At 52.9% G+C, this 26,821-nt stretch overlaps 1 protein-coding gene across 2 annotated transcripts in view; it reads right to left on the bottom strand.

Annotated features, from left to right (window-relative positions):
* The window catches only part of LOC146809010 (sialic acid-binding Ig-like lectin 13), a 522,687-nt gene that overhangs the window by 284,129 nt on the left and 211,737 nt on the right, over positions 1-26,821 (bottom strand). For both annotated transcript variants that reach the window (XM_085615798.1, XM_085615799.1), the window contains one exon: positions 2,276-2,668. In XM_085615798.1, coding sequence (XP_085471924.1) covers positions 2,276-2,668 — 393 coding nt within the window. The remainder of the gene's footprint in view (positions 1-2,275; positions 2,669-26,821) is intronic.

Genomic DNA, 26,821 nt, shown 5'->3' with positions numbered 1-26,821 from the left:
AGCCCTGTGGGCCTGGGTGCAATTCTGGCTCAGTATGACAATGACATCGATCAACGGCACATTGTGGCCTACGCCAGTCGCAGTTTGTTGGACACGGAGAAGGCGTATTCTCAACCAGAGAAGGAAAGTCTGGCAGTTGTATGGGCCTGCAAACATTTCCATGTCTTTATCTATGGCAAACATTTTACCATGGTGACTGATCATCAGGCGCTTGTCACCATCTTTGGGAACCCCAGGTCAAAGATGCCACCTCGGATTGAGCGGTGGGGTTTGCGTCTACAGGAATATACATACACAATACTGCACAAGCTGGGAAAGTCAGCAAATCCGGCTGACTACATGTCACGACACCCTCTATCATCACCGGCATCACGAGCATCGATGGCCGAGGAATACATCCACTTTGTGGTGGGCCAAGCTCGGCCGCCCGCAGTTCCTCTGGAAGCCATTCAAGAAGCCACTGCGCAAGACGTCGTCCTGCAGAAAGTATTACGCCGACTGCAGACTAATCGGTGGAGACATGACAGTGAAGAAGAAGGGAATGATCCCACAATTCGACAAGAAATGCAGGCATTCCGACATGTGAGTGATGAACTCTCTGCCACCTCGGAAGGTTTGTTGCTGAGAGACCAACGGATCGTCATTCCGACACAATTGCGCCAGGGCATCATCAATCTCGCCCATGAAGGTCACCGGGGAGTGGTCGCGACAAAAAGAGCTCTCCGGGAGCGGGTGTGGTTTCCGTTGTTGGGTCAAATGGTGGAACTCACCCTCAAAGACTGTCCCCAGTGTCAACTTGTCAGTCAAGGAGCTCCCCCAGCTCCTCTGCAAATGACAAAACAGCCCAGTGGAGTGTGGCAAGAACTTGCCATGGACTTTTATGGACCTCTTCAGTCTGGAAAATATGTCCTGGCAATAATGGATGAATATTCAAGATTTCCACTCGCCCAGTTCGTATCATCCACCAGTGCATCAAGCACCATTGCGGTGTTAGACGAAGTGTTTGCGGCATGGGGTATTCCCAAAGAACTCAAGACGGATAATGGCCCTCCTTTTAATGGACACGAATTTAGTGAATTCGCAAAGCATTTGAATTTCAGGCACCGTAAAGTCACGCCCTTGTGGCCGCAGGCCAACGGGACTATTGAAAGGTTCATGGCCATTCTCAAAAAGACCTTTCAACAGGCTACAGTCGAGAAAAGGGATCTTCAAGCGGCTCTCAACGAAGTTCTAAGGGCTTACAGAACAACACCGCATGCCACCACAGGAAAGTGCCCTGCCACACTAATGCTTGGGCGACCAATCAGAACTTGGATACCTACCTGGGAAGGTGCGCTGAGAGCGGTCTCACCTGCCCGGGTTCATCAGGAGGTAACATCAGCTGACCGAATTGGAAAAGACAAAATGAAGTCATATGCGGACGCCAGACGGAGAGCAAAATCACCATCCATACATGAAGGGGACTGTGTCATAGTTAAGCAGGAGCAGCAAAGGAAAACGGACTGCAAGTTCAGAGCTGAGCCCTTGACGATTACCCAGCAAAGGGTACCATGATGACCGCAGAGTCTGACAGCAGGAGAATCACCAGGAATGTATCACATTTTCAAAAATGCACCCCAGGCATGAGAGAGTCGCTCCAGAAGATGATGGGACGACCAGAGAGTGAGGAGAGAGAACGGCCTGAACCGGCAGTCGCGGTTCAGCAACATGATACTCACGTAGAGCCTGAGTCCGAATCAGGAAGCGTACTCCTCCGACCTCGACGAGACATTCGACGGCCAAAACGACTACTTGAAGAACTATGAACAAGTCAGTTATTTTGTTTTGTTAACAAAGGGGGAGATGTAGAAGTGAGCGGTATAGTAGTTGTGGGGGCGGAGCCAAGGGGGCCAGGATGAAGAGGCGGGGATACAGCCGGAGGCGAGTTAGTTAGAGCAGGGACGGGGACCGAGCAAGGAGTTAGAGAATAAAGCTTGTAACAAAAGTACATATAGTGTCTGTGGTCATTGGTAAGGACACTACATGCCCCTGAGGATATTAAGTGCAGCCAAGGGAGTCGGACACGTCACTGCATCCCAATATTACGCGCACTCTTCTCTAAACAAGAATGGCAATCACAATGCAATCGCGCGGAATACATTTTTCGTTGTATCTTGGTCTCGAAAGTCCTCTAATGTTAGTTTTACATTTGAGGTTTTGTAGGCGCCAACATGATTTTGTTAGTGTTTGGCCACTGGGTTTTGACTACTAAAAGCAGAGCCAACGGCATACTCACCCTCTACTATGACACGAAGAAGAAATCTAGTAGCACTATAACTAAATTTAATGCTAGAAGTTTTACTGTGTTCATATCGAAAGTAGTAGTAGTTTCTTGCATCCGAGCTCCTGACGTCATCGATGCTCAGGGAACAGTCCTTTTGCGTCACATCTCCCACCAGCCTGAAGCGGCCTCTGGTGTCCTCTCGGATCTCTTTGTTTCCGTCACTGGAAGCCACGGCCGCGTTGTTCATGTCGGTACCTTCAATAAACCAGTATCCGCGGGGGCTCTCTGCTGCCCCCGCCGTCGCGTCGATGGTGAACTGGCAGGGAATGAGCACACACAGGCCTTCCTGGACCGTGACGGGGCTGCGCCTCTTCAGTGTATAATCTTTCTGGGCACAAAGGACACCTGCGGAGACAAGAGCGGCAGGAAATGTAAAATGAATATTATGAAGTGCTATATTATGAAGTGCTATGGAGCGCATGCGCGAGCAGAGAGGCCGAGGGGGGGAACCGAACATCAGGGGAACTACCCAGAAAACAAGAACATGAGCAAAGGCAACAAGAGAGGGAGAAGGACCTGCACACAATACTCAATTTAATGACGCCTCGTTTTCAAGCAACACCCATTTGATTAAAACCCTTGGGCCTCATTTACAATATTTTGGCCCTGAGATACAGCACATTCCTGTCCGCTTTCACAGGGCTGGTGCAAAAAAGGCTGTCATGCCTAACGCAGGCACGGTGCCTGCCTTGAGATATAATTCTTTTGGTGAAGGATTGGATACCTTCCTTCACACAAACAAGCATTGGCATAGTCAATAGGTCTCGCCTTTGGGACCTTATATGTGTTTAGCCATAGATATTGGCTCTCCCAATGTGTATTAGCTATGTTGTAGAACAGTGCGGCTGCTGTGCCGCATGTTGAAAAGTTATATTAAAAAAAAGTTATTAGCAATTTTGTTACCTTATATATAACCAAGAAGACATTATGTATAACTGAATGACTATTAAAAAAACATAAAAATATTGTGTAGTATTTTGTCCTTGCAACGCTGGCAACTTATTCCCTGCCTGTTCTAATGGTGGTTTGTTATAGTTTGTTTTTGTTATGGGGGGGAGGAACATAAACAACGGGAGGGTGGAGGTAGGGAAATGGCACCTGAATTACAACTCTGGCAGCGGATGGACACTAGGAGAGAATCAACAGATGCCAGATTCTGAAGACAGACTGAGGTGATGCTGAGGTGGTGGTGGGGTGGGGTGGATGCTCAGGTGGTGCTGAATGATTCTCAGGTGGTTATGTGTGATGCTGAGGTGGTTGTTGGTGTGCTTGTGCGGAAGAGATGTTTAGTGATACTGGGGTGATGCAGAGGTGGTGGTGTGGTGGTGTGGATACTCAGGTGGTGCTGAATGATACTCAGGTGGTTATGTGTGATGCTGAGGTGGTTGGTGGTGTGCTTGTGCGGAAGAGATGCTTAGTGATACTGAGGTGATGCAGAGGTGGTGGTGTGGAGATAACGCTCAGGTAGCGCTGAATGATACTCAGGTGGTTCTGTGTGATGCTGAGGTGCAGGTGGTGTGCTGGTGCGGAGGTGATGCTGAGTGATACTGAGGTGATGCAGAGGTGGTGCTCAGTTATGCTGTGGGGCTGAGTCAAGCTGAGGTGGTGCAGAGCTGGTGCTCAGGAGGTCTGAGCACTGCGAGATGGTGCTGCACTGATGCTGCTGTGGTGCTGCATTGGTGCTGAACTGCTGCTGAGGTGGAGCTGCACTGGTGATGGTGCACTAGTGCAGAGGTGGTGCTGCGCTGATGCCGGGATGGTGCTGTGCTCATGTTGAGGGGGTGCTACACTGGTGCTAAGGGAGTCCTGCAATACTGTGCTTCTCCCACTCTCAGCTCCATGTCACTCCCTCGCCAGTTTGCCTTTCACCCATGCACTAAACATTGCTCCTCCTCATCCTTTTCTTCCCCATCACGCTGTGTTGCTTCCCACCACCCTCCTTCTACCCTTGTGTTACTTTCACGCACCAGCATGTCTGAAAGCTATTGACAATAGTACGTCCTAAAAGTGAAATCTATTAGGGTGAAGCCTATTAGCTGTATCATTGCCTCCTTTGATAACTCAGCATGCAAACACTAAAAACATATGTATATCTACATGTACCACCAAAGGATTAATGAACAGACATGGGATACACTATAGATACAGACCACCTACTCAGACACTGAATGCAATGAACCTAGAGATAGCATAGATGAGCATTGGTCAAAAGCAGGGACACCACTTCGAGCCTCCACCTCTGGCACCAAATGAGGAAAATAAGTACGTTATAGTGTTCAAGTCTCCCATCACCAGTAGGCACTCAGGTTCACATAGAAAACAGCATTTAGTACAACTTCAATGGTGAGCATTACAGCATGACTACAAAGCTGCACATGAAAGGCCAGCACCTCCGACTAGTAATAAAACTAGCATCACCAATGTTGGTAAAGTTTGAATTGCTGCTTGTGTGTCAATATATATTTTTATTTATTTATTTGAGCTTTATATAGTGCTGGCTAGACCCGGAGGTATCAGAGCGCTTTACATCAGGAACAGCGAGTTGCAAGTTGCATTTTACATAAGTTACACTGTGATTACATAGTAACAACGGTGAGCAGTCTAAATATCGAAACTTAAATTTCGACCTACAATAATATCGAGTTTAGAATATCGAAGGGACAGAATATCGATGTCAAGAATATCTATTGACAGAATATCGACCCTAAGGTAAGTAATATCGATTTATATCGATGTTAGTAATATCGAAATTAGTAATATAAATATGAAATATATCGATGTTACTAATATCCATGTCACTAATATCTATATTTATAATATTACTATGGTGTAGATTCCGATCCGGGAAAAAACGGGTACGAACCGTCGGTCGGAGCGTTTTCCCCGTCCGACTCGTACCCGGTTAAAAAACATTACAAACATGCAAGTACGATTCGCACGGAAACACCATTTCCGTACGATTCGTACAAATCACCGACCGACGAAAATAAACTTGCAAATGTGAACCGGGAAAGCGCCGACGTGACGTCGGGATGCTTGCAGGCTGCGTTTCACGAACCAGGAAGTACGATCCGGACCGACGTCACCCCGCACGGATTAAATTCTCCGCCTGCCAAAAACTGCCGGGAAATCAGGACGACGCGCACAAGGAGCACCTGTACGCGACGGACAGCCATGTACCCGAACCTACGTGTCATCCCAGCCCTCATAGCAGTCCACCTGCTCTACAGGAACCGACGCAGACGCCGCAGAAGGTCAGAACAACACCCAGGGACAAAGTGGGGGGCAGGGGCAGGACACAACACCCCCACCCAAGTCACAAATCATACATGCCCTGGACATACCTGACCTTCAGGGCCTGGTCACTTCGAGGGGGTGGGGGCGTGTCCAGCAACGGAAGTGGATGTACACGCGAACCGGCAACACAACAAGTCCGGTACGTACCGTACCCACGCCTTAAGAGCGTGGGTACGAGTCGTACCACGCCCAACCTACGTCACCCCAATAATGGCGGTACGGCCCGTACCCACGTTCCAAAGGCCTGGGTACGGGCCGTACCCCCACCCGTGTATGTACGGACCGTACCCCCACCCCACCCGTGGATGTACGGACCGTACCCACACCCGCGTACGTATGGAGCGTACCGCCACCCCAACAGGGTATGTATGGAGCGTACCCCCACCCCAACAGTGTATGTATGGAGCATACCCCTACCCCACCAGTGTATGTACGGACCGTACCCACACCCGCGTACGTATGGAGCGTACCCCCACCCCAACATTGCATGTTTGGAGCGTACCCCCACCCCAACAGTGTATGTACGGACCGTACCCCCACACCACCAGTTCATGTACGGACCGTACCGCCACCCGTGTATGAATGGAGCGTACCCCCACCCCACCAGTGTATGTACGGACCGTACCCACACCCGGGTATGTATGGAGCGTACCCCCACCCCAACAGTGTACGTATGGAGCGTACCCCCACCCCAACAGTGGATGTATGGAGCGTACCCCCACCCCAACAGTGTATGTATGGAGCGTACCCCCACCCCACCAGTGTATGTACGGACCGTACCCACACCCGTGTATGTATGGAGTGTACATGGCCAGACACAGGAGGGGTGGTTGCAGACTCCTCCCAGCAGTGCCCAGACATAGGAGGGGTGGGTGCCTATCACTCCCAGCAGTGCCCAGACACAGGAGGGGTGTGTGCAGAGTCCTCCCAGCAGTGCCCAGACACAGGAGGGGTGTGTGCAGAGTCCTCCCAGCAGTGCCCAGACATAGGAGGGGTGGGTGCCTATCACTCCCAGCAGTGCCCAGACACAGGAGGGGTGTGTGCAGAGTCCTCCCAGCAGTGCCCAGACACAGGAGGGGTGTGTGCAGAGTCCACCCAGCAGTGCCCAGACACAGGAGGGGTGTGTGCAGAGTCCTCCCAGCAGTGCCCAGACACAGGAGGGGTGGTTGCAGAGTCCTCCCAGCAGTGCCCAGACATAGGAGGGGTGGGTGCCTATCACTCCCAGCAGTGCCCAGACACAGGAGGGGTGTGTGCAGAGTCCACCCAGCAGTGCCCAGACCCAGGAGGGGTGTGTGCAGAGTCCTCCCAGCAGTGCCCAGACATAGGAGGGGTGGGTGCCTATCACTCCCAGCGGTGCCCAGACATAGGAGGGGTGGGTGCCTATCACTCCCAGCAGTGCCCAGACACAGGAGGGGTGGGTGTCTATCACTCCCAGCAGTGCCCAGACACAGGAGGGGTGTGTGCAGAGTCCTCCCAGCAGTGCCCAGACATAGGAGGGGTGGGTGCCTATCACTCCCAGCAGTGCCCAGACACAGGAGGGGTGGGTGCCTATCACTCCCAGCAGTGCCCAGACATAGGAGGGGTGGGTGCCTATCACTCCCAGCAGTGCCCAGACACAGGAGGGGTGGGTGCTTATCACTCCCAGCAGTGCCCAGACACAGGAGGGTGTGTGCAGAGTCCTCCCAGCAGTGCCCAGACACAGGAGGGGTGGTTGCAGAGTCCTCCCAGCAGTGCCCAGACATAGGAGGGGTGTGTGCAGAGTCCTCCCAGCAGTGCCCAGACACAGGAGGGGTGTGTGCAGAGTCCTCCCAGCAGTGCCCAGACACAGGAGGGGTGTGTGCAGAGTCCTCCCAGCAGTGCCCAGACACAGGAGGGGTGGTTGCAGAGTCCTCCCAGCAGTGCCCAGACAAAGGAGGGGAGAGTGCCTATCACTCCCAGCAGTGCCCAGACACAGGAGGGGTGGTTGCAGAGTCCTCCCAGCAGTGCCCAGACACAGGAGGGGTGGTTGCAGAGTCCTCCCAGCAGTGCCCAGACACAGGAGGGGTGGGTGCCTTTCACTCCCAGCAGTGCCCAGACACATGAGGGGTGTGTGCAGAGTCCACCCAGCAGTGCCCAGACACAGGAGGGGTGTGTGCAGAGTCCTCCCAGCAGTGCCCAGACACAGGAGGGGTGTGTGCAGAGTCCTCCCAGCAGTGCCCAGACATAGGAGGGATGGGTGCCTATCACTCCCAGCAGTGCCCAGGCACAGGAGGGGTGTGTGCAGAGTCCTCCTAGCAGTGCCCAGGCATAGGAGGGGTGGGTGCAGAGTCCTCCCAGCAGTGCCCAGACATAGGAGGGGTGTGTGCAGCGGCCCCCAGCAGTGCCCATGGAAAGAAAAAGGTTGGAGTACCCACAGATCCAATGGCCACAATTGTCAGTCAGGTGCACAAAGACCCTGCAGTACATGTAACACATGTGTGCGAGGCTGGGAGTACACACATGCATACTGCCTAAAAGGGAACATGTCCACATGAATTCATGTCAACAGTCCACATACACAAGTACAGTGATCACCAAGGATGCCACGAATGATGCAGGTGGAGACATCGCTCTGCATGCATGGCCAAAGTTGAAGGGGTCCGTCACACACCCAGCTAATGTACACACAGCTCAGCACAACATATTGGAAACACCCTGCAGGGAAGATGTCAGGGTACACAGAGGAAGGAACACACCTTGGGACAATTTCACTATGCAGTAACTGCTTACATGGACAAAGAAACTTAGATAACACCTTGTGATGGCACACAGATACCAGGGTCCCCCCTATGACCAGCACACTACTACATTTCCCACACACCCAACACATGATCACCACCCAAAATCATATAGCAGCCCCACCAACAGCAATATCAGAAAAGCAGTAATGTTCAAAGGAAACAAAAATGGCTTTAATCAGCATGATCTAAAATTGTTTGTTCGTAGAAAGTTCAATATTTACAAAGCCCATAGGGCAGTCCATGAGTCACAGCTGGATGGGGCACACAGTGGGACGCGTGTCCCCTAGCTTGCCTGCACAGTTCAGACCACCCTGTCTTCCACAGGGGGGGCATCATGTGGGGGGGAAGGACCAGGCACCGCAGGGACAGGAGGGGCAAGGGCAGGTGTTGTGGGTGCAGGGACGGAGGACTCCACCACAGGGGGTGGGGCAGCGCCAAAGGAGGTGGTGAGGATGGCGCTGCACACGGTTGCAAGGTCCCCCAGCGTCTCCCCTGCACCCGAAGGAACCACAGGCCCCAAGGAGGGGGGGGTCAGAGGGATGGGTCGCAGTGCTACTGGGGGAGGGTGTGGACGGGGGGGGCTCAACTCCCCTGGCGGTGTCCTGCCTCCACCGCTTGCTGCGTGGTGCCACACTGGGGCTGATGGACATATTGGGCAGGACTGACCCTGTGTCCAACTCTTGGCCAGGAGAGCTGAGGGGAGTGGATTTGGAGGGAGTGGATTTTGCGGACTGCGGACTCCCACTCTGGCTGCGTGACTTACGTTTGCCCCCCGACCCAGTGGGTGTGCCTACCTCACCCTGTGTGTGCATGCCAGGAGGTGTGCGCTTGCCCTGCCCTGCTGGTGTGGTGCCTGTGTCTGGTGGGGTGCGTGCATGCTGACGTCTGGGTGTACGTGGGACAGGCATGGGAGTGGGAAGTGTGGATGGGGCAGGGGTAGGGGGTGGGACGTAGTGCTGCAGGAGACCCACTGCTGCAGTCAGTGTCGAGTCTGTGGACCTCAGCAAGTTGCGTTGGTCAGACTGTGCGGCTGAAATGCCCTCCAAGTATGCCTCCATCTGGTTCAGCACTTGGCTGTGGCCATGGAGGATATTAAGCGTCGCAGTCTGACCAACCCGCAACTGCCGCAGGATGTCCACAGACTCGGCATTGGTGGCAGCAGTGGAGACAGGGGCAGGGGGTGCTGTGCCTGGCAAGAAGGAGACACGTGGTGACCGAGCACGGCGGGAAGGGACACGAGCAAGTGGGAGGCAGGTGATCGGAATGGAGGGGCCGGGTAGTGATGGAGTGCTGGTGTCAGCTGTGGGACCAGCCACCGCCCCCTCGGAGTGCTCAGCCTCGGACCCGTCTGCGTCATAGTCGCTGGTGGTGTGACTGGACAGGTCCTCCGCTGCACTCCCGTCGGCCTCCGTGCCACTCGATGTGCCAGACAACTCTGCACTGCTGGCACTGGTGCTCGCTCCCTCCACATGGTCCGTGCTAGTGTCTCCCTCGGTGTCCCCCGACGATGCTGTGGGCAAGGTGAAGAGACAGAAAATAATCAGACACCTGTATACATATGTCACATGAGTAGAATCCACATAGGTCACAGTGCAATTCCTGAAAAGCAACATGAGTAACATCTACAATACAAGGTACATATGTAGGCCCTGCAACACACAGTTGGTTGACCCACCATGCCACTGACCAACTATGGAGAGCATGACACAAAAGCAAATAACATGATATGGATTAGGACAGAGGAGCCAGGCACTGGGGACAATCCAGCACAGCATCTGCGGCACACAGCGTTGGCGTAAAAAGGGATGAGCTGGAACCATGTCTATTAACTGTAGGCACATGCTGCAAAGGCAATACTTAAAAACATGCCCAACATTAATGGGTCACTGCACCTTGAGTGTATGTCCAGACAAACATCACACACTGGCCAGACCTAGCAAGGAGACTCCAGGTTTAGACATGTAGGCCTTGCCCGCTCCAACCACCCCCTACATGAGACAATTTTTTGAGACACAGGAAGCACTTACATCTCTTAGTCTGGAATAAAAACACATGGCCTGCAAGAAATCCTGATTGTACACAAAAAAACCCTGGTGCGCCGGTACAAATACATCATCTACAAATGGCCATCAGCAGACCATTTTACCAAGACACACAGGCACTGGCCCCCGTGAGTATGAACAAGACTGACTGACTGACTGAAATATTTATAAAGCGCTCGAATGCCGCGGCGTCTTGGCGCTGAAGATATAGAACGGAGGGGAAGGCGAGAGGCAAATCGATCTAGGTAAAAAGCCAGGTCTTTAGGGCTTTCCTAAAGCTGGTTTTACATTTTTGTGCACGAAGTGCTGGGGGTAGCAGGTTCCAAATTTTAGCTGCCTGGTAGGAAAAGGATTTTCCCCCCCAGCGAGCTCTTTTTATTATGGGTTGGCACACTAGGTCGTGGGAGGCTGACCTCAGTGTGCGTGAGGGAACATATCGCGGTAGTAGATTGTTAAAGTCGTCAGGTCCCTTGCCATGTACCGATCTATGTACCAGGCAAAGTGCTTTGAACTGAATGCGGCATCTGACCGGGAGCCAGTGCAGCTCCCGGATGATTTTGGACGTAGGGTGATGTCTGGGGAGGTTCAATAAGGCTCTGGCTGCCGCATTCTGGATTGCCTGTAGTTTGGACAGTTGTTTTTCTCCTGCTCCTAAATAGAGGGAGTTACAATAGTCTATTCGGGACATTACAAGGGCTCCCATCACCGTCTTCCTTAACATGTCCGGGATGTAGGGTAGGATTTTCCTAAGTATCTTGATGTTATGGAAACAGGCGGAGGTTACCTGATTCACCTGGGCTTTGCAAGAGAGTTCTTTGTCTAACAAGAAGCCAAGGTTTCTGACCTTGTCTACGGGGAGAGGGCAGGTTCCTGCTTCCGGGGGCCACCATAGTTCATTCCAGATGGAAGGTTTATGACCGAACTCGATGACTTCAGTTTTATCTGTGTTCAGTCTGAGAAAGTTACTACTCATCCAGTTCTTAATCTGAGTAAGGCAGCTCCTAAAACACTCCGCCGTAGCATCAATAGCTTGTGAGATGGACACAATAACTTGTGTGTCATCGGCGTAAGACACCAGTTGTAGGCCATGGGATCTAATCAGGGCAGCCAGGGGGGTGACGTATAGATTGAAAAGTGTCGGGGACAGTGCCGAGCCTTGTGGGACCCCACCTGGAAGGGAGAATTCAGCAGATTGAAGTCCATTCCAAATCACTTGGTTAGTGCGGGTAGTAAGAAAAGAGGTGATAAGGGCCAGGGCAGGACCGGTGAAGCCTAGGGAGGTAAGTCTTGTAAGTAGGACAGAGTGATTTACGGTGTCGAAAGCCGCTGTAAGATCTAGCAGTATCAGGGCCGATCTCCCGCCTTCGTCCATGGTTTTACAAATTTTTTCGGTAGCCATGATAAGGGCTGATTCAGTGGAGTGTAGGGGTCTGAAGCCGTGTTGTGATGAATCCAGTAGCTTCTTTTCCTCCACATGCCGCATTATTTCCTGGTTCATGGCTTTTTCTAAGATTTTTGCGGGTAGCGGCAGACAGGAAATGGGACGATAGTGTTTGTGCTCAGAGGGGTCGAGGGTGTCCTTTTTAAGAATGGGTCTGATACATGCCATTTTCCAATTTTTTGGGAATTCTCCTTCAGAAATAATTTTATTGAGCAGGGGGTCAAGATATTAGCAATGGTCTCAGGGATTAGATGCAGTACATAGGGGGGGCAGGGGTCTAGCGGAGAACCAGATTTCATCTGAATGATAAGATCGTGCACTTGTTGCTTCTCGAGTGCGGAGAAGCTGGAGAAATGGGGAGGGGTTATAGTGACATGTTCAGTTTCGTTCATGGGTATGGTAGATACCATAGTGCGAAGATCATCGTATACTGTTTGCACTTTCTTTTGAAAGAAAGTGGCCATTCCATCGACAAAACATTGATCAGGTCTAAAGACAGTATCTCGAGGAGTTTTAGTTAAGTGGGCAACGGTTTTGAAAAGTTCCCTGGAGGAGTTTGCGGAGTTTAGAATTTTTTCTGTAAAGTAGGCAGATTTTGCTTGAACTATTGTATTTTTATACTCCTGTAGAGTTTTTATATATTCCAATTTTTTTCCATGGCTATAGTCAAAGCGCCAGATCCGCTCTACGCGTCGGCATTTAATCTTAGCTGCCTTCACCTCGGCTGTATACCATTGAGCGGTAGCAAGCCGTTTCCTGGATTTCTTTGATTCAGTCGGAGCCAATTTATTGATAGCCTCGGTGATCCATTTATTAAAATTGAGGGCCCAATCCTCGCTATTACCACATTCAAAGTCGGGCTGTTTTCTATGCAGTGTCTCAGCAAGTAGATTGGATTCGAGTTTTTTCCAGGGGCGGGTTTTTTCAGGGGGTAGGTAGCTTCTATGCTGGGATGTGGGATTTTTTATTTGTAGATTAAAAAAGATGGCATTATGGTCCGACCAAGGTACCGGGGTTATAGACCTAATTGTGATGGAGTTGCTGTTGGAAAAGATCCCATCAAGAGTATGCCCTGCTGAGTGAGTAGGTTTGTCAATCAGCTGCTTCATATCGAAGCTAAGGAGATTGTCAAGAAGGGTAGCTGAATCAGGATCGTTGTTTAATTCTAAGTGATAATTAAAATCACCTAGGATAGTGTAGGTGGGTGCGTCAAACGTTGTTTCTAAAAAAGTGAGTAAAGCCTTGGTGAAGGGACTTCTAGGGCCAGGGGGACGATAGACTAATAGTCCCTCGAAGATCAAATGGTTGTTCTCTTTGATCTTAAAGGTCATAGCTTCGGCTTCTAGGTATGGTTGAGGGCAGGCAATTACTTTAAGATGTGATCTGTAAATTATCCCAATACCTCCACCTGGGAAGCCTGTACGGTTCATGCATTCGACAGAATAACCTGCAGGCGTAGCGAAGTTCCAGTCAGGACCAGAGGCGGAAGATGCCCAGGTTTCTGTGAGGAACATGAGATCGGTGCTGTGATCAAAGAGTAGAGCTTCAATCTCATGTTTATGCTTCGGCATGGATCTTACATTAAGAAGTAAACATTTAAGAGATCTATTCCTATGTGGCACTGTATGAAAGCGGTTGTCTGGGGCGGTAGCCTGAGGTTGGTTAGTTGAGGCAGGCTGCGCCTTTTTGTCTAAAGGTAAGTTGGCCAAGTTAGGTGTGACAGTCCGAGGGATGATTGGCACATGAAAGCCGCAGGGGGGACAAGTGGGGGTAACATCGGTTTCCCCAAGATCAATTTTAGTCGGGTGTTTGCAGCAGCGGCGGTCAAAGCTACGTAGCTCAAGGTTAGAGTATCGAAGGCCAGCAAAACAGGCAGGGTTTTTGGCAAGGCACATTTGGTCAGCCTGTACAGTGGACACATGTAGCAGAGTTCCCGTAAATACAAATGGTGGCAGGGTATAATGGCACAGAGCACAACCTATGCTGTAGACACGGAGATTGTCGACATTTTTGGATTACACACATGATACCTAGGAAAAGATGCCCCAGGGGACAGTAGTGGCCACACTACTCCATGGTCCTGAATGGTACTGACTGCAACACAAGCCACCATCCCTGCACTCAGCATATCTCACACTCATGCACATCATGTCACAGGCCACAAAATAGGACATGCATGCTGTAATGCAATACACTTTTGAGACACACTCCTATGTCTGGACTCAGCATCAGTGCCAACTGACATGGACCCCACAAGTACTGAACTGGACAGGGCACAGGCAAGGTCCCAAAACCTGTTACACACCACCCCCACACATGAAGCTGCAAGCATTGGGCACATCAATAAACTGGCAGCCTAGATAACCTTGTGCAAGTGTGACTACACACAGACCAGGGTACACATGGCAAGGAGGGGAAGGGAGGAAGGACAGCACCGCTACACTTTGGGGACCAGGAACTGCACTGCACATGTAAACCCTGGCAGTGTATCCATGCAACTGTGCACTTACAAATGCTGGTGACACACAACAAACACACATGTACCTACCCCCTTCCTGCTGCTGCTTTTCCCATAAGCGCCTGTCCATGTCAGGGAAGATGACCGCCAGCACACGCTTGTGGATGTGGGTCACACGGCGGCGCCCATGGTTCTTTTGGCTCACAGGTGAGTCCCCCAGCAGGACCCGTGCGATCCTCCGCATCCAGCACCGGATATCCTGCCAGCGTTTCCTCACCTGAGCTAGGCGCCGCTTCCGACCATCGGTCTGCCTCACGGCACTGACGGCGTCCTTCCAGATCTGCTCCTTGGCACAGGCGCTTACCTGTGAGGAAGAAAAAGTGAGACAACATCAATACACCTGCGACATGTCACAGAGACACACATGAGGACAATTTGGCTGGTTTTAACAGGGCATAGAATGCATCAAACTCATTACACCTGTGTCATAGGGACATTTTCCTCTGTGGAAGGCAAAATGCACTAGGTGGCATTGTAGAGTACACAGGTGGCATGAGGGGTACAACACAATCAATCATTCAGGCTCACACTGTCTATCACAAGCGACACCAGGATTATGTGCAGCACCTCAAAGCAGTCACATGCCACAGGCCACTGAGGCGCCCTCAGAAGAGTACACAGACACACACAGCCACAGGACAATCACCTGCCATTGCCGACCGCAGCTACACACCTCACTCTGCACATGACATGTGCCACTAGACTGGGGGGTGTCACAGGTGTGGGGCTGGCCCATCACCGCAGACACACAGCACTGCTCCCTGCTCACATCAGATGGGCAGGGTATATCCATCCCTCATGCAGCTGGGGTGCTACACTCCACATATGCACTCACCCACATGACAGGGGACTTACACCCACCCACAAATGTCCAGGGGACAAACACATCATTTGTACACTCTCAGCACAGGTACACTGAACAAACACACATCTGTGGGTACTGCCACCTGTCACACTGGGGGGAGCACAGATTCACATTAGGACTGTAGTAACAACATTCCCAGGAGGATTAGACAGGCAGAATGTGCAATGCCACATGCAGTGATTGTCACAGTACACACAATGCAAGTGAGGAGAGCAGACATGCACCACAGCCTGTTCTGGCTGGGAGACATTAGGAATTCCCCCACCCGGGACCCACCCTACAGTACATTGCATGTGTGTTACACCTGGACACAATGGCAGAAGTCACAGTCACAAAAAAGGGGCACAGTCTTTGCTAGTGGACTCAGCACTCACCTGAACCCCTGGTTGACCATACAGCATTGGGTACTGTGGGAGGATCACATCCAGCAGGGCTTGGTTCTCCTCGTGGGTGAAAGGCTGGCCCCTCTCCACAGACCTGGACATGGTGCCAGAGGAATCACGAACAGCAGCAGCAGTGGTGTGGAATCAAAGGTTGTGCAGGCAAGTGCTCTCTCATGGGACCTGGCTGCCTTATATCTGCCTTGCTGCCCCGTTTCATTCACAGGAGTACAGAGTGATTGGTCACTCACATTTGCATCCTATGTTTCCTCCAATCACTTTAAACCTACCACAGTCAGTGCCTTAGCATTTTTTTTTAATTGAGCATGATGTCAACTCTACAACCACTTTGCAACAATGTAGATTCTTTCAAACCGACTTTAGCTGGGCAACTGATGAAAAAATTCAAACTTTAAACTCGGTCTCCATGACAACCAGCATGCATGTAGGGCTTTATACTTGTCCCTCATGTGTCCCCTATGTAATTTGGACATTCACACACAGGTACGGTGAGTTCCAGGGCCCTAGGGATCCCCAAAAGCATTGAAACGGCCCGTACACGCGTGTGTACGGGGCGTATCACTATGGGTACACATACGCGAGCAAAGCCATAGTGAAACGGCCCGTACACACGTGTGTACGGGGCATATCACTATGGGTACGCATACGCGAGCACACCCATAGTGAAACGGCCCGTACACGCGTGTGTACGGGGCGTATCACTATGGGTACACATACGCGAGCACACGCATAGTGAAACGGCCCGTACACGTGTGTGTACGAGGCGTATCACTATGGGTACGCATACGCGAGCACACCCATAGTGATACGCCCCGTACACACGCGTGTATGAGCCGTTTCATTATGGCTTTGCTCGCGTATGCGTACCCATAGTGATACGCCCAGTACACGCGCGTGTACAAGCCGTTTCACTATGGCTTTGCTCGCGTATGCGTACCCATAGTGATACGCCCCGTACACACGTGTGTATGAGCCGTTTCACTATGGCTTTGCTCGCGTATGCGTACCCATAGTGATACGCCCCGTACACGCGCGTGTACGAGCCGTTTCACTATGGCTTTGCTCGCGTATGCGTACCCATAGTGATATGCCCTGTACACATGCGTGTATGGGCCGTTTCACTATGGGTAGGCCTACGGCAGCACTCCCATAGTGATGGGGAACGTACACACGCCCTCAGAGCGCATGTACGGTGCTTTTCGCACCTGACAGTGGTGACAGGCAGCACACAGAAAGGAATAGAGCTGACATACTTGTCCAAGGCTGGACATCAAGGCATTGTCTGTGCAGTACTACATGTGTGGGGCACAGGTGTGTCAGGCTGTAATGTGGCACATTACTCCTGAGTTGTGAAGGCAATAGATGTATGATGAGATGTGTACAGGTGTCATGTGTGATGGTGGACTGTGTGCCAGACATCCCCTTCACTCCTTTGACATGTGTGCATGTAGTACAGAACACTTGTGAAATGCGGCACTGCCATGGCACAGTCAACAACACACGCAACTGTCCCCTGATGCCAGCTACAGGGGTTTTCACTCCTGACATGTGACTACCTGCGTTGCACGATGTGACTATGTCATGTATGTGTCGTGTGTTGCCATTAGCTTGCTGTAGGTGTTTGGTCAAATGCATCTGCAGTTGCTGCAACCAACATGTGTCTGTGTGTAGATGTCCATGGCAAAGTGTTACGCATACCAGGCCACATGTGGAATCCGACGTAAGGTGTGTGTGTATGCGTCGACACAGAGTTTCAAAACAAGGACATATCTGCATCCTCTCAATGTATGTGGGATCTTTCTTGAAATGTAATCCTTCATGGCAAGGTGTGTGGTCTGTCCTTTTTCTATTACATATGACCTGTGCCTCTAGTGTTCCGCAACCGGTCTGTACAATAAACATCCTTCTTCTGCACATATTTGGTTGTCTGTAACTCCTGCAATGCGTCTGCCTGCTCACTTACACTGGCCCACAGCTAGTTTCATGGCATGGCATTATGAGGTTGAGAATAAACGTTTGGAGCTGTCTCTTGGTAGGAGTGTCACATGGCTGGCAAACGTGTCCAGGGCATATTGCACAGACCTGACTCTGTATGTAGCATATGTGTATTGCCTGTTGACCATGTGCTCAGTACATTGACATTGGTGGTGTACTGTACTCACTCTTCGTTGTCCCTTCTAATACACTGCAGGGCTCCGCCTCTCCCTCGAGCAATTCCGGACTTGGCAGATATGCGGGAAAATGACTGTATACGCCGCTACCGCTTCCCCCAACGTTTGATTGAGAACTTGACAACACGGCTGGCAGCACACATTTCCAACCACTACACAGGTATCCTGGTGCACTGACACCCAAGGTGAAGGTGATGGCAGCCCTACATTTCTTGGCCACGGGTACCTTTCAACATACCATTGCCCATGTGGGTGGGATGTCCCAAACCATGTTAAGCCGTGTTCTGCATGATTTTTTAGAGGCCATGTTGGAGCACCTTGATGAGTTCATAAAATTCCCAACTCCTGAGCAGTTGACAGCTGTCAAGCGTGAGTTCTATGCCCTGGGAGGGATGCCCCATGTCATTGGGTCCATAGATGGAACACATGTGGCTTTGGTACCACCACAGGCACAGGAGGTAGCCTTCCGTAACCGCAAGCATTACCACTCCATTAATGCCCTTGCGGTGTGTCTTGCCAACATGGTGATTTCACATGTCTGTGCTCGTTTTCCAGGATCAGCACACGATGCGTACATCATGAGGCATAGCAGGGTGCCTGAAATGATGCTGCAGCTGCGAAACGAACGAGCATGTATTGTTGGTGGGTATACTCTGGCAGTCCTGTAATTAACGTCATCTTCCTGTCTTACTGCTTCTCCTGACCCACTGTTGTCCATGATGTTTCCATGTAGGGGACGCTGGCTATCCCAACATGCCATGGCTGATCACGCCTCTCCGCAACCCCCGCACGGCTGCCGATCACCGCTACAACAACGCCCATGGGCGGACCAGGCGAGTGATAGAGAGGACGTTTGGCCTCCTGAAGAGCCGATTCCGTTGCCTCCACATGACCGGTGGCGCACTCCCATATGCACCGGTGAAGGTCTGCAAGATATTCCTCGTGTGCTGCATGCTGCACAACATGGCAGTGGAGAAAGCTGTGCCACTCATCCTGGATCCAGATGAGCAGGACCATCCACCCGTGGAGGATGAAGGGCTTGGGCACGAGGCAAGTGATGTGGAGGAGGAGGATGCGGCAGAGGACATGCGGAGTCGGCTCATACGCGACTTCTTTGCTTAGTGGTGAGTTCCAGTGTCTGAGTGTGCACGCATTGGGCTGTGTGTGGCATGTGTTGCAATGTGTGTGTCCATCTGCATGTCTTCAAAGTGAGTCTGAGGTGTGTTTGGATGTGTCATTCGAGTGATGGTGCAATAGAAGAATGTTTTTCCAGAGTCATCATTGTCACCTAGCATGTTGACAACCTAATACGTGTCGAGTACATGCACATGCATGCGGATGTACTTCATTTGGCTGACTTCTGGTGTGTCTCCCATCCACAGGTACTTGTGCATGCTGTCTGCTGGTGGCATCGTTGTGCTCCTGCTATTCCTCATGAACACAGCAACATGTGCTGAATCAGCGTTACATGCACGGACAAGTTTGAAAATCTCCTTCGGGTAAGGGATGCAGCACGTCTTTTTGGGAGTGGTATTTGTTTTGAATGTGTGTGCACTGCTCCTGTTCATGTTTGGTTACTTAGCATACATGTAGAATCACCATGGGGCACATGACCTGAAGCAGAATGCACCTGAATTGATGGTCAGACTTGGTGACAGTCATCTGTAATGGGATTGTGATGGAGCCATCAATGTGTGTAACACTGGCCTCGGAAACATACGGGTTGCACCGGGTTGACATGGTGTGTGAATTCCCCATTAGGGGCTCAATGGTGTATAGCAGGCTCTCCGTGAGCAGCAGGGGGTGTTTAGCTGTAACCCGTCACTTGAGTTCCAGTGCCATGGATTTCCAGCATCGGTGGTGCTAAGGGGGGTGTCAGTGTTGGTCCCACGTGTTCATCCACATGACCTGTGTATGTGTTGACAGAGTTGCATTAGCATTCCGACACACATGAGTAATAAAGGTGTCCCTCTGCCTCCAAGGTGCCTCATCTCTGTCAATGGTGGTCTGTTGCCACTGTGCATGCGGCATGTCTGGCATTGTTCTCAGAGATGGTGCATATGAGTCTATGTGTAGCGTAGCAAGATGCAAGCTGTTTGTCAGGGATTAGATTCTGTATTGTGCATGATGTCCATGGCTGTGTGGGTTTTGTGGCATGTCAGTCTCCACGACGGCCACTGTGCTGCATGTGAATCCATTGTGTGTGTGTGTGCCATGTTGAACCAGACATTCCTTCCTTGACATACACCTTTTGCATGGTTCCTTCCTGGGATCCTTGTCTTTGTGTGCTACTTGTGGCATTGTTTCCTTGACATGGCGCATGCTGCTGCAGGCCCTGCTGCAAGGGCACCCAGTGTCCACGCAAACAAGCTGGTGTCCATCATGGATTGCTTGCTGACATGTGCTATGCTGATCAGCAGCATCTGTGCCTCATGCGGCAGCACACTCTGCATTGTGCACAAGTTCCCAGTTCCATCCACCTCAAGGCAAGAGGGAGACCATCCCCCAGGTCAACTATGGCATCTGTGTCTACTCCTACCCTGCACTCTACGGACATGTGCGTTCGTAATCCCATGTTACTTGTCCACATCCAGGGTGCATCTGCACAGCTCTGCTACTACATCCGGCGACCAGGCCACATCAACGTCCAACAGAGAGGGGGGAGTGGATCACTGCCAGCTGCAGGATGACCTTCTCAATCCATGCATACACTCAGGATGCAGCCCACACCCACAAAACAACCTTGTGGCACTGTGATCCAACACCCAATTGTGCCATCTCCATGCATCCAGCCTTGGCTGGCCCACCATTCTCCACATCCACCTGACTCAAGCATGCACGACATGGTCCTGCCACGTGTCTACACATACCTGGGACTCCAACCCCAGGACACTCCACATGATCCCTGACCTCTGTGCATGATTGTTGCTCTTCTAAATAGGTCTGTGGGCACAGTTGTGCGGGCACCCCCTCATCTGGTTGGGCCCATCACGGGTGAGTATGGTGCTCCATGTCTGTCTTGGATGGTACGTTGTGACCCATGTGTGTCCTGTGCCAGACTCAGACCCCAGGGTATGGTGGTTTGGAGTTAATTCAGAAATCAGGCATGGTTTGACTTTACAACACACACATGTAGTGGAATAATGCAAAATGACGGCATCACCTTGTGATTGTGATGAATTTTATTAGTGCTGGGGTACGTGTTTGGGGGGGTGACAAGAGGTGTTTGGCGGGAGTGTAGAATCCAAAGTTCACAGGGGGAGTTGGTGTCCTTGCCATTGACAGTCATCAGAGTCTGTGCCACAGTCTTTGTCAACATTGGTCAGACAGTGACCAGCAAGGCCATGTGGCAGAGAATGTCCTTTGCTGCTGTGCTGCTGTTGGGCCATAGGGCCAGGTGCCAGGCCAGGTGACCTGGGAGAAGGTGATGTTCCGCTGACTCTCACGGTCTTTTGCGTGGACGGCCCACCTTCCTGCGGGGACCCTCAGACGCCTGGCTTGACGGTGCAAGGGACGCTCCGTCAGATGAATCCTCCTCCTCCTCCCTCCCTGTGTGTGGTGCTGCTCTATGCCTGGTGGCACAGGGAGGGTTTGCCAGGCTTTGGGCGATCTGACGGAGGGATTGGCTCAGGTCCCTCTGCACCGCCAAGTGCTCTGCATGTCTTGCCTCCATCCTGGCATGACGCTCAACCTACAGGGCCTTCATCTCATTGAGGGTCTCCACTACCTGGGCGATGCCTCTGGAGTCACGCCGGTATGCGTCCAAGATGGTTCTGACGTGTGCCATAGCCGGGTCCTGAGCTGGCTGGTCAGGCTCGCGCCTCCGCCGTCCTCCACTCCCACCACCCCTGCCCACTTGCGCCTGGCCTGCCGTTGTGGGCACATCGGGTCTCCGGGACCCCTGAGGGATGGCATTTGCGGTGTCGCCTGCCTCCTCCTGGGTGCCCGGAGAACCTTGTCCCTCCTGGACAGACTGGCTGCATGGTTGTGTGCGGGCAGGGCTCCTGGGTGTCTCCTGGGATGTGGCAGGAAGGGGGGGGGGTTGGCACAGTTGTACCTGACGCAGGTGCTGCAGGTGGATGGACACCAGAGGGGCCAGGTTGGTCTGGGTCATCCAGGGAGTGGTGAGAGTCGTCGCTGCCGGTGGGGTCCTCTTCATGCAGAGCCTGGTCCTGTGAGTCTTCCCCCCCAGTGTTGGGGGGAGATGGATGACGTTGACCTGTGTGTGACAGAGACAGTGTTAATTGTGTCACATGCGACATCCATGTTTCATTCTTTTATGAATTGGCACAGTTCCTCTGGGTGGTTGGATTTGGCTAGCATTCCTCACACAGTGCACTTGTGCATGGGTATGTCCCTTGGCCACAACTGTCGACACTTTACCTATGTGTGACACAATCTTAGTTGATGCATCTTTTGTGAATGCAGTCAGCAGTGTAGTGAGCGGGCGTAGCAAGCCATGCAGAGCCGCCTTACGTGTTGCACTGTACGTGGCCAAATGGTGTATTTTCCATGCTATTTGAGAATGCAGGTAGGTAACTTAACAGTTTGTGACAGGGTTCTGACGCACACAGTGGGTAGGTATACTGGGTGTAAGGTTCTGTTTGTGCCTGCAGCACGGATGTACTCGTGCACAGATTGACACATGGCCTAGTGTTTATCAAAGGTTGAAGGGGGTGGTAAGGCACTGCGACATCTTGTCTACATGCACATAGTCCACCTGCTGACGAGCGGACATGGCCACACCACCCAAGGGTGATTTGGTCTCCCTCTGTCTCCCTTTCTCCCTCCCTCTATCAGCCTCCTCCCTCTGTCCGTCTCCCTCTGTCTCCCTTGCTCCCTCCCTCTATCAGCCTCCTCCCTCTGTCCGTCTCCCTCTGTCTCCCTTTCTCCCTCCCTCTATCACCCTCCTCCCTCTGTCCGTCTCCCGTTCTCCCTCCCCCTGTCAGCCTCTTCCCTCTGTCCGTCTCCCTTTCTCCCTCCCTCTGTCAGCCTCCTCCCTCTGTGCGTCTCCCTTTCTCCCTCCCTCTATCACCCTCCTCCCTCTGTCCGTCGCCCTTTCTCCCTCCCTCTGTCAGCCTCCTCCCTCTGTCCGTCTCCCTCTGTCTTCCTTGCTCCCTCCCTCTATCAGCCTCCTCCCTCTGTCCGTCTCCCTCTGTCTCCCTTTCTCCCTCCCTCTATCACCCTCCTCCCTCTGTCCGTCTCCCTTTCTCCCTCCCTCTGTCAGCCTCCTCCCTCTGTCCGTCTCCCTCTGTCACCCTTGCTCCCTCCCTCTATCAGCCTCCTCCCTCTGTCCGTCTCCCTCTGTCTCCCTTTCTCCCTCCCTCTATCACCCTCCTCCCTCTGTCCGTCTCCCGTTCTCCCTCCCTCTGTCAGCCTCCTCCCTCTGTCCGTCTCCCTCTGTCTCCCTTGCTCCCTCCCTCTATCAGCCTCCTCCCTCTGTCCGTCTCCCTCTGTCTCCCATTCTCCCTCCCTCTGTCAGCCTCCTCCCTCTGTCCGTCTCCCTCTGTCTCCCTTGCTCCCTCCCTCTATCAGCCTCCTCCCTCTGTCCGTCTCCCTCTGTCTCCCTTACTCCCTCCCTCTATCAGCCTCCTCCCTCTGTCCGTCTCCCTGTCTCCCTTTCTCCCTCCCTCTATCACCCTCCTCCCACTGTCCGTCTCCCGTTCTCCCTCCCTCTGTCAGCCTCCTCCCTCTGTCCGTCTCCCTTTCTCCCTCCCTCTGTCAGCCTCCTCCCTCTGTGCGTCTCCCTTTCTCCCTCCCTCTATCACCCTCCTCCCTCTGTCCGTCTCCCTTTCTCCCTCCCTCTGTCAGCCTCCTCCCTCTGTCCGTCTCCCTCTGTCTCCCTTGCTCCCTCCCTCTATCAGACTCCTCCCTCTGTCCGTCTCCCTCTGTCTCCCTTTCTTCCTCCCTCTATCACCCTCCTCCCTCTGTCCGTCTACCGTTCTCCCTCCCTCTGTCAGCCTCCTCCATCTGTCCGTCTCCCTTTCTCCCTCCCTCTGTCAGCCTCCTCCCTCTGTGCGTCTCCCTCTGTCTCCCCTTCTCCCTCCCTCTGTCAGCCTCCTCCCTCTGTCTGTCTCCCTGTGTCCACCTCTGTCTCTGTCCCTCTCTCTGCCCCTCTTCCTCCCTCTGTGTGTCACCCTCTGTCACCTCAACCCAGCTCCGTGGGCACACACAGTTTGCATGTCTTGCAAAGGCCATTGGCTTGTTCATGTGGGTTTGTTTCTTCTCTGCGGGCACCCATTGGGCGGAGTGTCTGAGTCTGCGCTGCTGCTGTGGCGGTGTGTGCTGACACTCTTTCACTGTGCTGCGTCTTGATTGTCTGCTGTTATGTGCTAATTGTGCCTTCATACCATGTCGTCCTGCAACGCGGCCACCATTAGTAGGCAAAACTGTACTGTGTGGGGACACACTGTTTGTATGGCTGTGCCCTTAGCCATATGGGCTGAGGGCATTGTTGTGTGCTTCAGAGTTGCTCTCTGTTAGTTTTGAGGCCCACCCTTCCGGCATCGGGGACATCCTGTCTTGTGTAGGTGTTTTGTGTGGCCTGTGACTTGGCATGGCCTTGCTTGGGGCATGGGGCATGGAGGCGCTAGTGGCATGTGTGTGTTTTTGGAGTGTGGTTGTGTCCGGTGCTGGCTTTGGGGGGGTTGCGTGCATGATTGGTATTTGGGTTGTATATGGCGTTCCCCCATGTGAGGTGAGTTGTTTGTGTACTCACCAGGCTCTCGGACTCCCCCTAGTCCGTCTACTATCAATCGCGGCAGCGTGGCCATCACCTTCTCCTCCCAGGGATGGTAGTGTATCGGTCTGCGGGGCGGCCCTCCTCCAGTGATGTTGGCCTGGTTGTGCTCGTCCGTCATTTTGCGGCGGACCGTCCTCCGCAGATCGTACCACCTGGCTTGGCACTCATGCCTGGTCCTTCTGGTGGACCCAACAGCATTCACGGAATTGACTATCCTCTCCCACATGGCAGTTTTTTCTGATATGCTGGTCCGTCTGATCAATGTTCCGAAGAGCTGTGGCTCGACTCTGATGATTTCGTCGACAAGGGACTCCAGCTCGTCCTTTGTGAACTTTGGATTCTTGTTGGTGGGCATGGTGTGGGGTGTGGGTGTGGATGGTTGTGGGGGTGTGGGTGTGGATGGTTGTGGGTGTGTGAGTGTGGTTGTGAAGGTGTGTGTGTGTGAATGTGATGAGGGTGTGTTTGTGATGGTGGTTGTGTGAAGGAGTGCAAGTGTAAGGTGTGTTGATGGCTCCATACGTACTCTGCACACACTCCTCCTGTGTCTGGGCACTGCTGGGAGTGATAGGCACCCACCCCTCCTGTGTCTGGGCACTGCTGGGAGTGATAGGCACCCACCCCTCCTATGTCTGGGCACTGCTGGGAGGACTCTGCAAACACCCCTCCTGTGTCTGGGCACTGCTGGGAGGACTCTGCACACACCCCTCCTGTGTCTGGGCACAGCTGGGTGGACTCTGCACACACCCCTCCTGTCTCTGGGCACTGCTGGGAGTGATAGGCACCCACCCCTCCTATGTCTGGGCACTGCTGGGAGGACTCTGCACACACCCCTCCTGTGTCTGGGCACTGCTGGGAGGACTCTGCACACACCCCTCCTGTGTCTGGGCACTGCTGGGAGTGGTAGGCACCCATCCCTCCTATGTCTGGGCACTGCTGGGAGGACTCTGCAACCACCCCTCCTGTGTCTGGCCATGTACACTCCATACATACACGGGTGTGGGTACGGTCTGTACATACACTGGTGGGGTGGGGGTACGCTCCATACATACACTGTTGGGGTGGGGGTACGCTCCATACATCCACAGTTGGGGTGGGGGTACGCTCCATACATACACTGTTGGGGTGGGGGTACGCTCCATACGTACGCGGGTGTGGGTACGGTCCGCACATACACTGGTGGGGTGGGGGAACGCTCCATTCATACACGGGTGGCGGTACGGTCCGTACATGAACTGGTGGGGTGGGGGTACGGTCCGTACATACACTGTTGGGGTGGGGGTATGCTCCATACATGCAATGTTGGGGTGGGGGTACGCTCCATACATATGCGGGTGTGTGTACGGTCCGTACATACACTGGTGGGGTGGGGGTACGCTCCATACATACACTGTTGGGGTGGGGGTACGCTCCATACATACACTGTTGGGGTGGGGGTACACTCCATACATACGCGGGTCTGGGTACGGTCCGTACATACACTGGTGGGGTGGGGGTACGCTCCATTCATACACGGGTGGCGGTACGGTCTGTACATGTACTGGTGGGGTGGGGGTACGCTCCATACATACACTGTTGGGGTGGGGGTACGCTCCATACATACACTGTTGGGGGGGTACGCTCCATATGTACGCGGGTGTGGGTACGGTCCGTACATACACTGGTGGGGTGGGGGTACGCTCCATACGTACGCGGGTGTGGGTATGGTCCGTATATACACTGGTGGGGTGGGGGTACGCTCCATTCAAGCACGGGTGGCGGTACGGTCCGTACATACACTGGTAGGGTGTGGGTACGGTCCGTACATACACTGTTGGGGTGGGGGTACGCTCCATACGTACACGGGTGTGGGTACGGTCCGTACATCCACTGTTGGGGTGGGGGTACGCTCCATACGTACGCGGGTGTGGGTTCGGTCCGTACATACACTGGTGGGGTGGGGGTACGGTCCGTACATACACTGTTGGGGTGGGGGTGCTCCATACGTACGCGGGTGTGGGTACGGTCCGTACATCCACTGTTGGGGTGGGGGTATGCTCCATACATACACTGTTGGGGTGGGGGTACGCTCCATACGTACGCGGGTGTGGGTATGGTCCGTACATCCACTGTTGGGGTGGGGGTACGCTCCATACGTACGCGGGTGTGGGTACGGTCCGTACATACACTGGTGGGGTGGGGGTACGGTCCGTACATACACGGGTGGGGGTACGGTCCGTACATACACTGGTGGGGTGGGGGTATGCTCCATTCATGCACGGGTGG

This window comes from Triturus cristatus, chromosome 7 (assembly GCF_964204655.1).
Source record: "Triturus cristatus chromosome 7, aTriCri1.1, whole genome shotgun sequence".
In the NCBI taxonomy this organism is placed as follows: Eukaryota; Metazoa; Chordata; class Amphibia; order Caudata; family Salamandridae; genus Triturus; species Triturus cristatus.
This window is presented reverse-complemented; position numbering and strand designations above follow the sequence as displayed.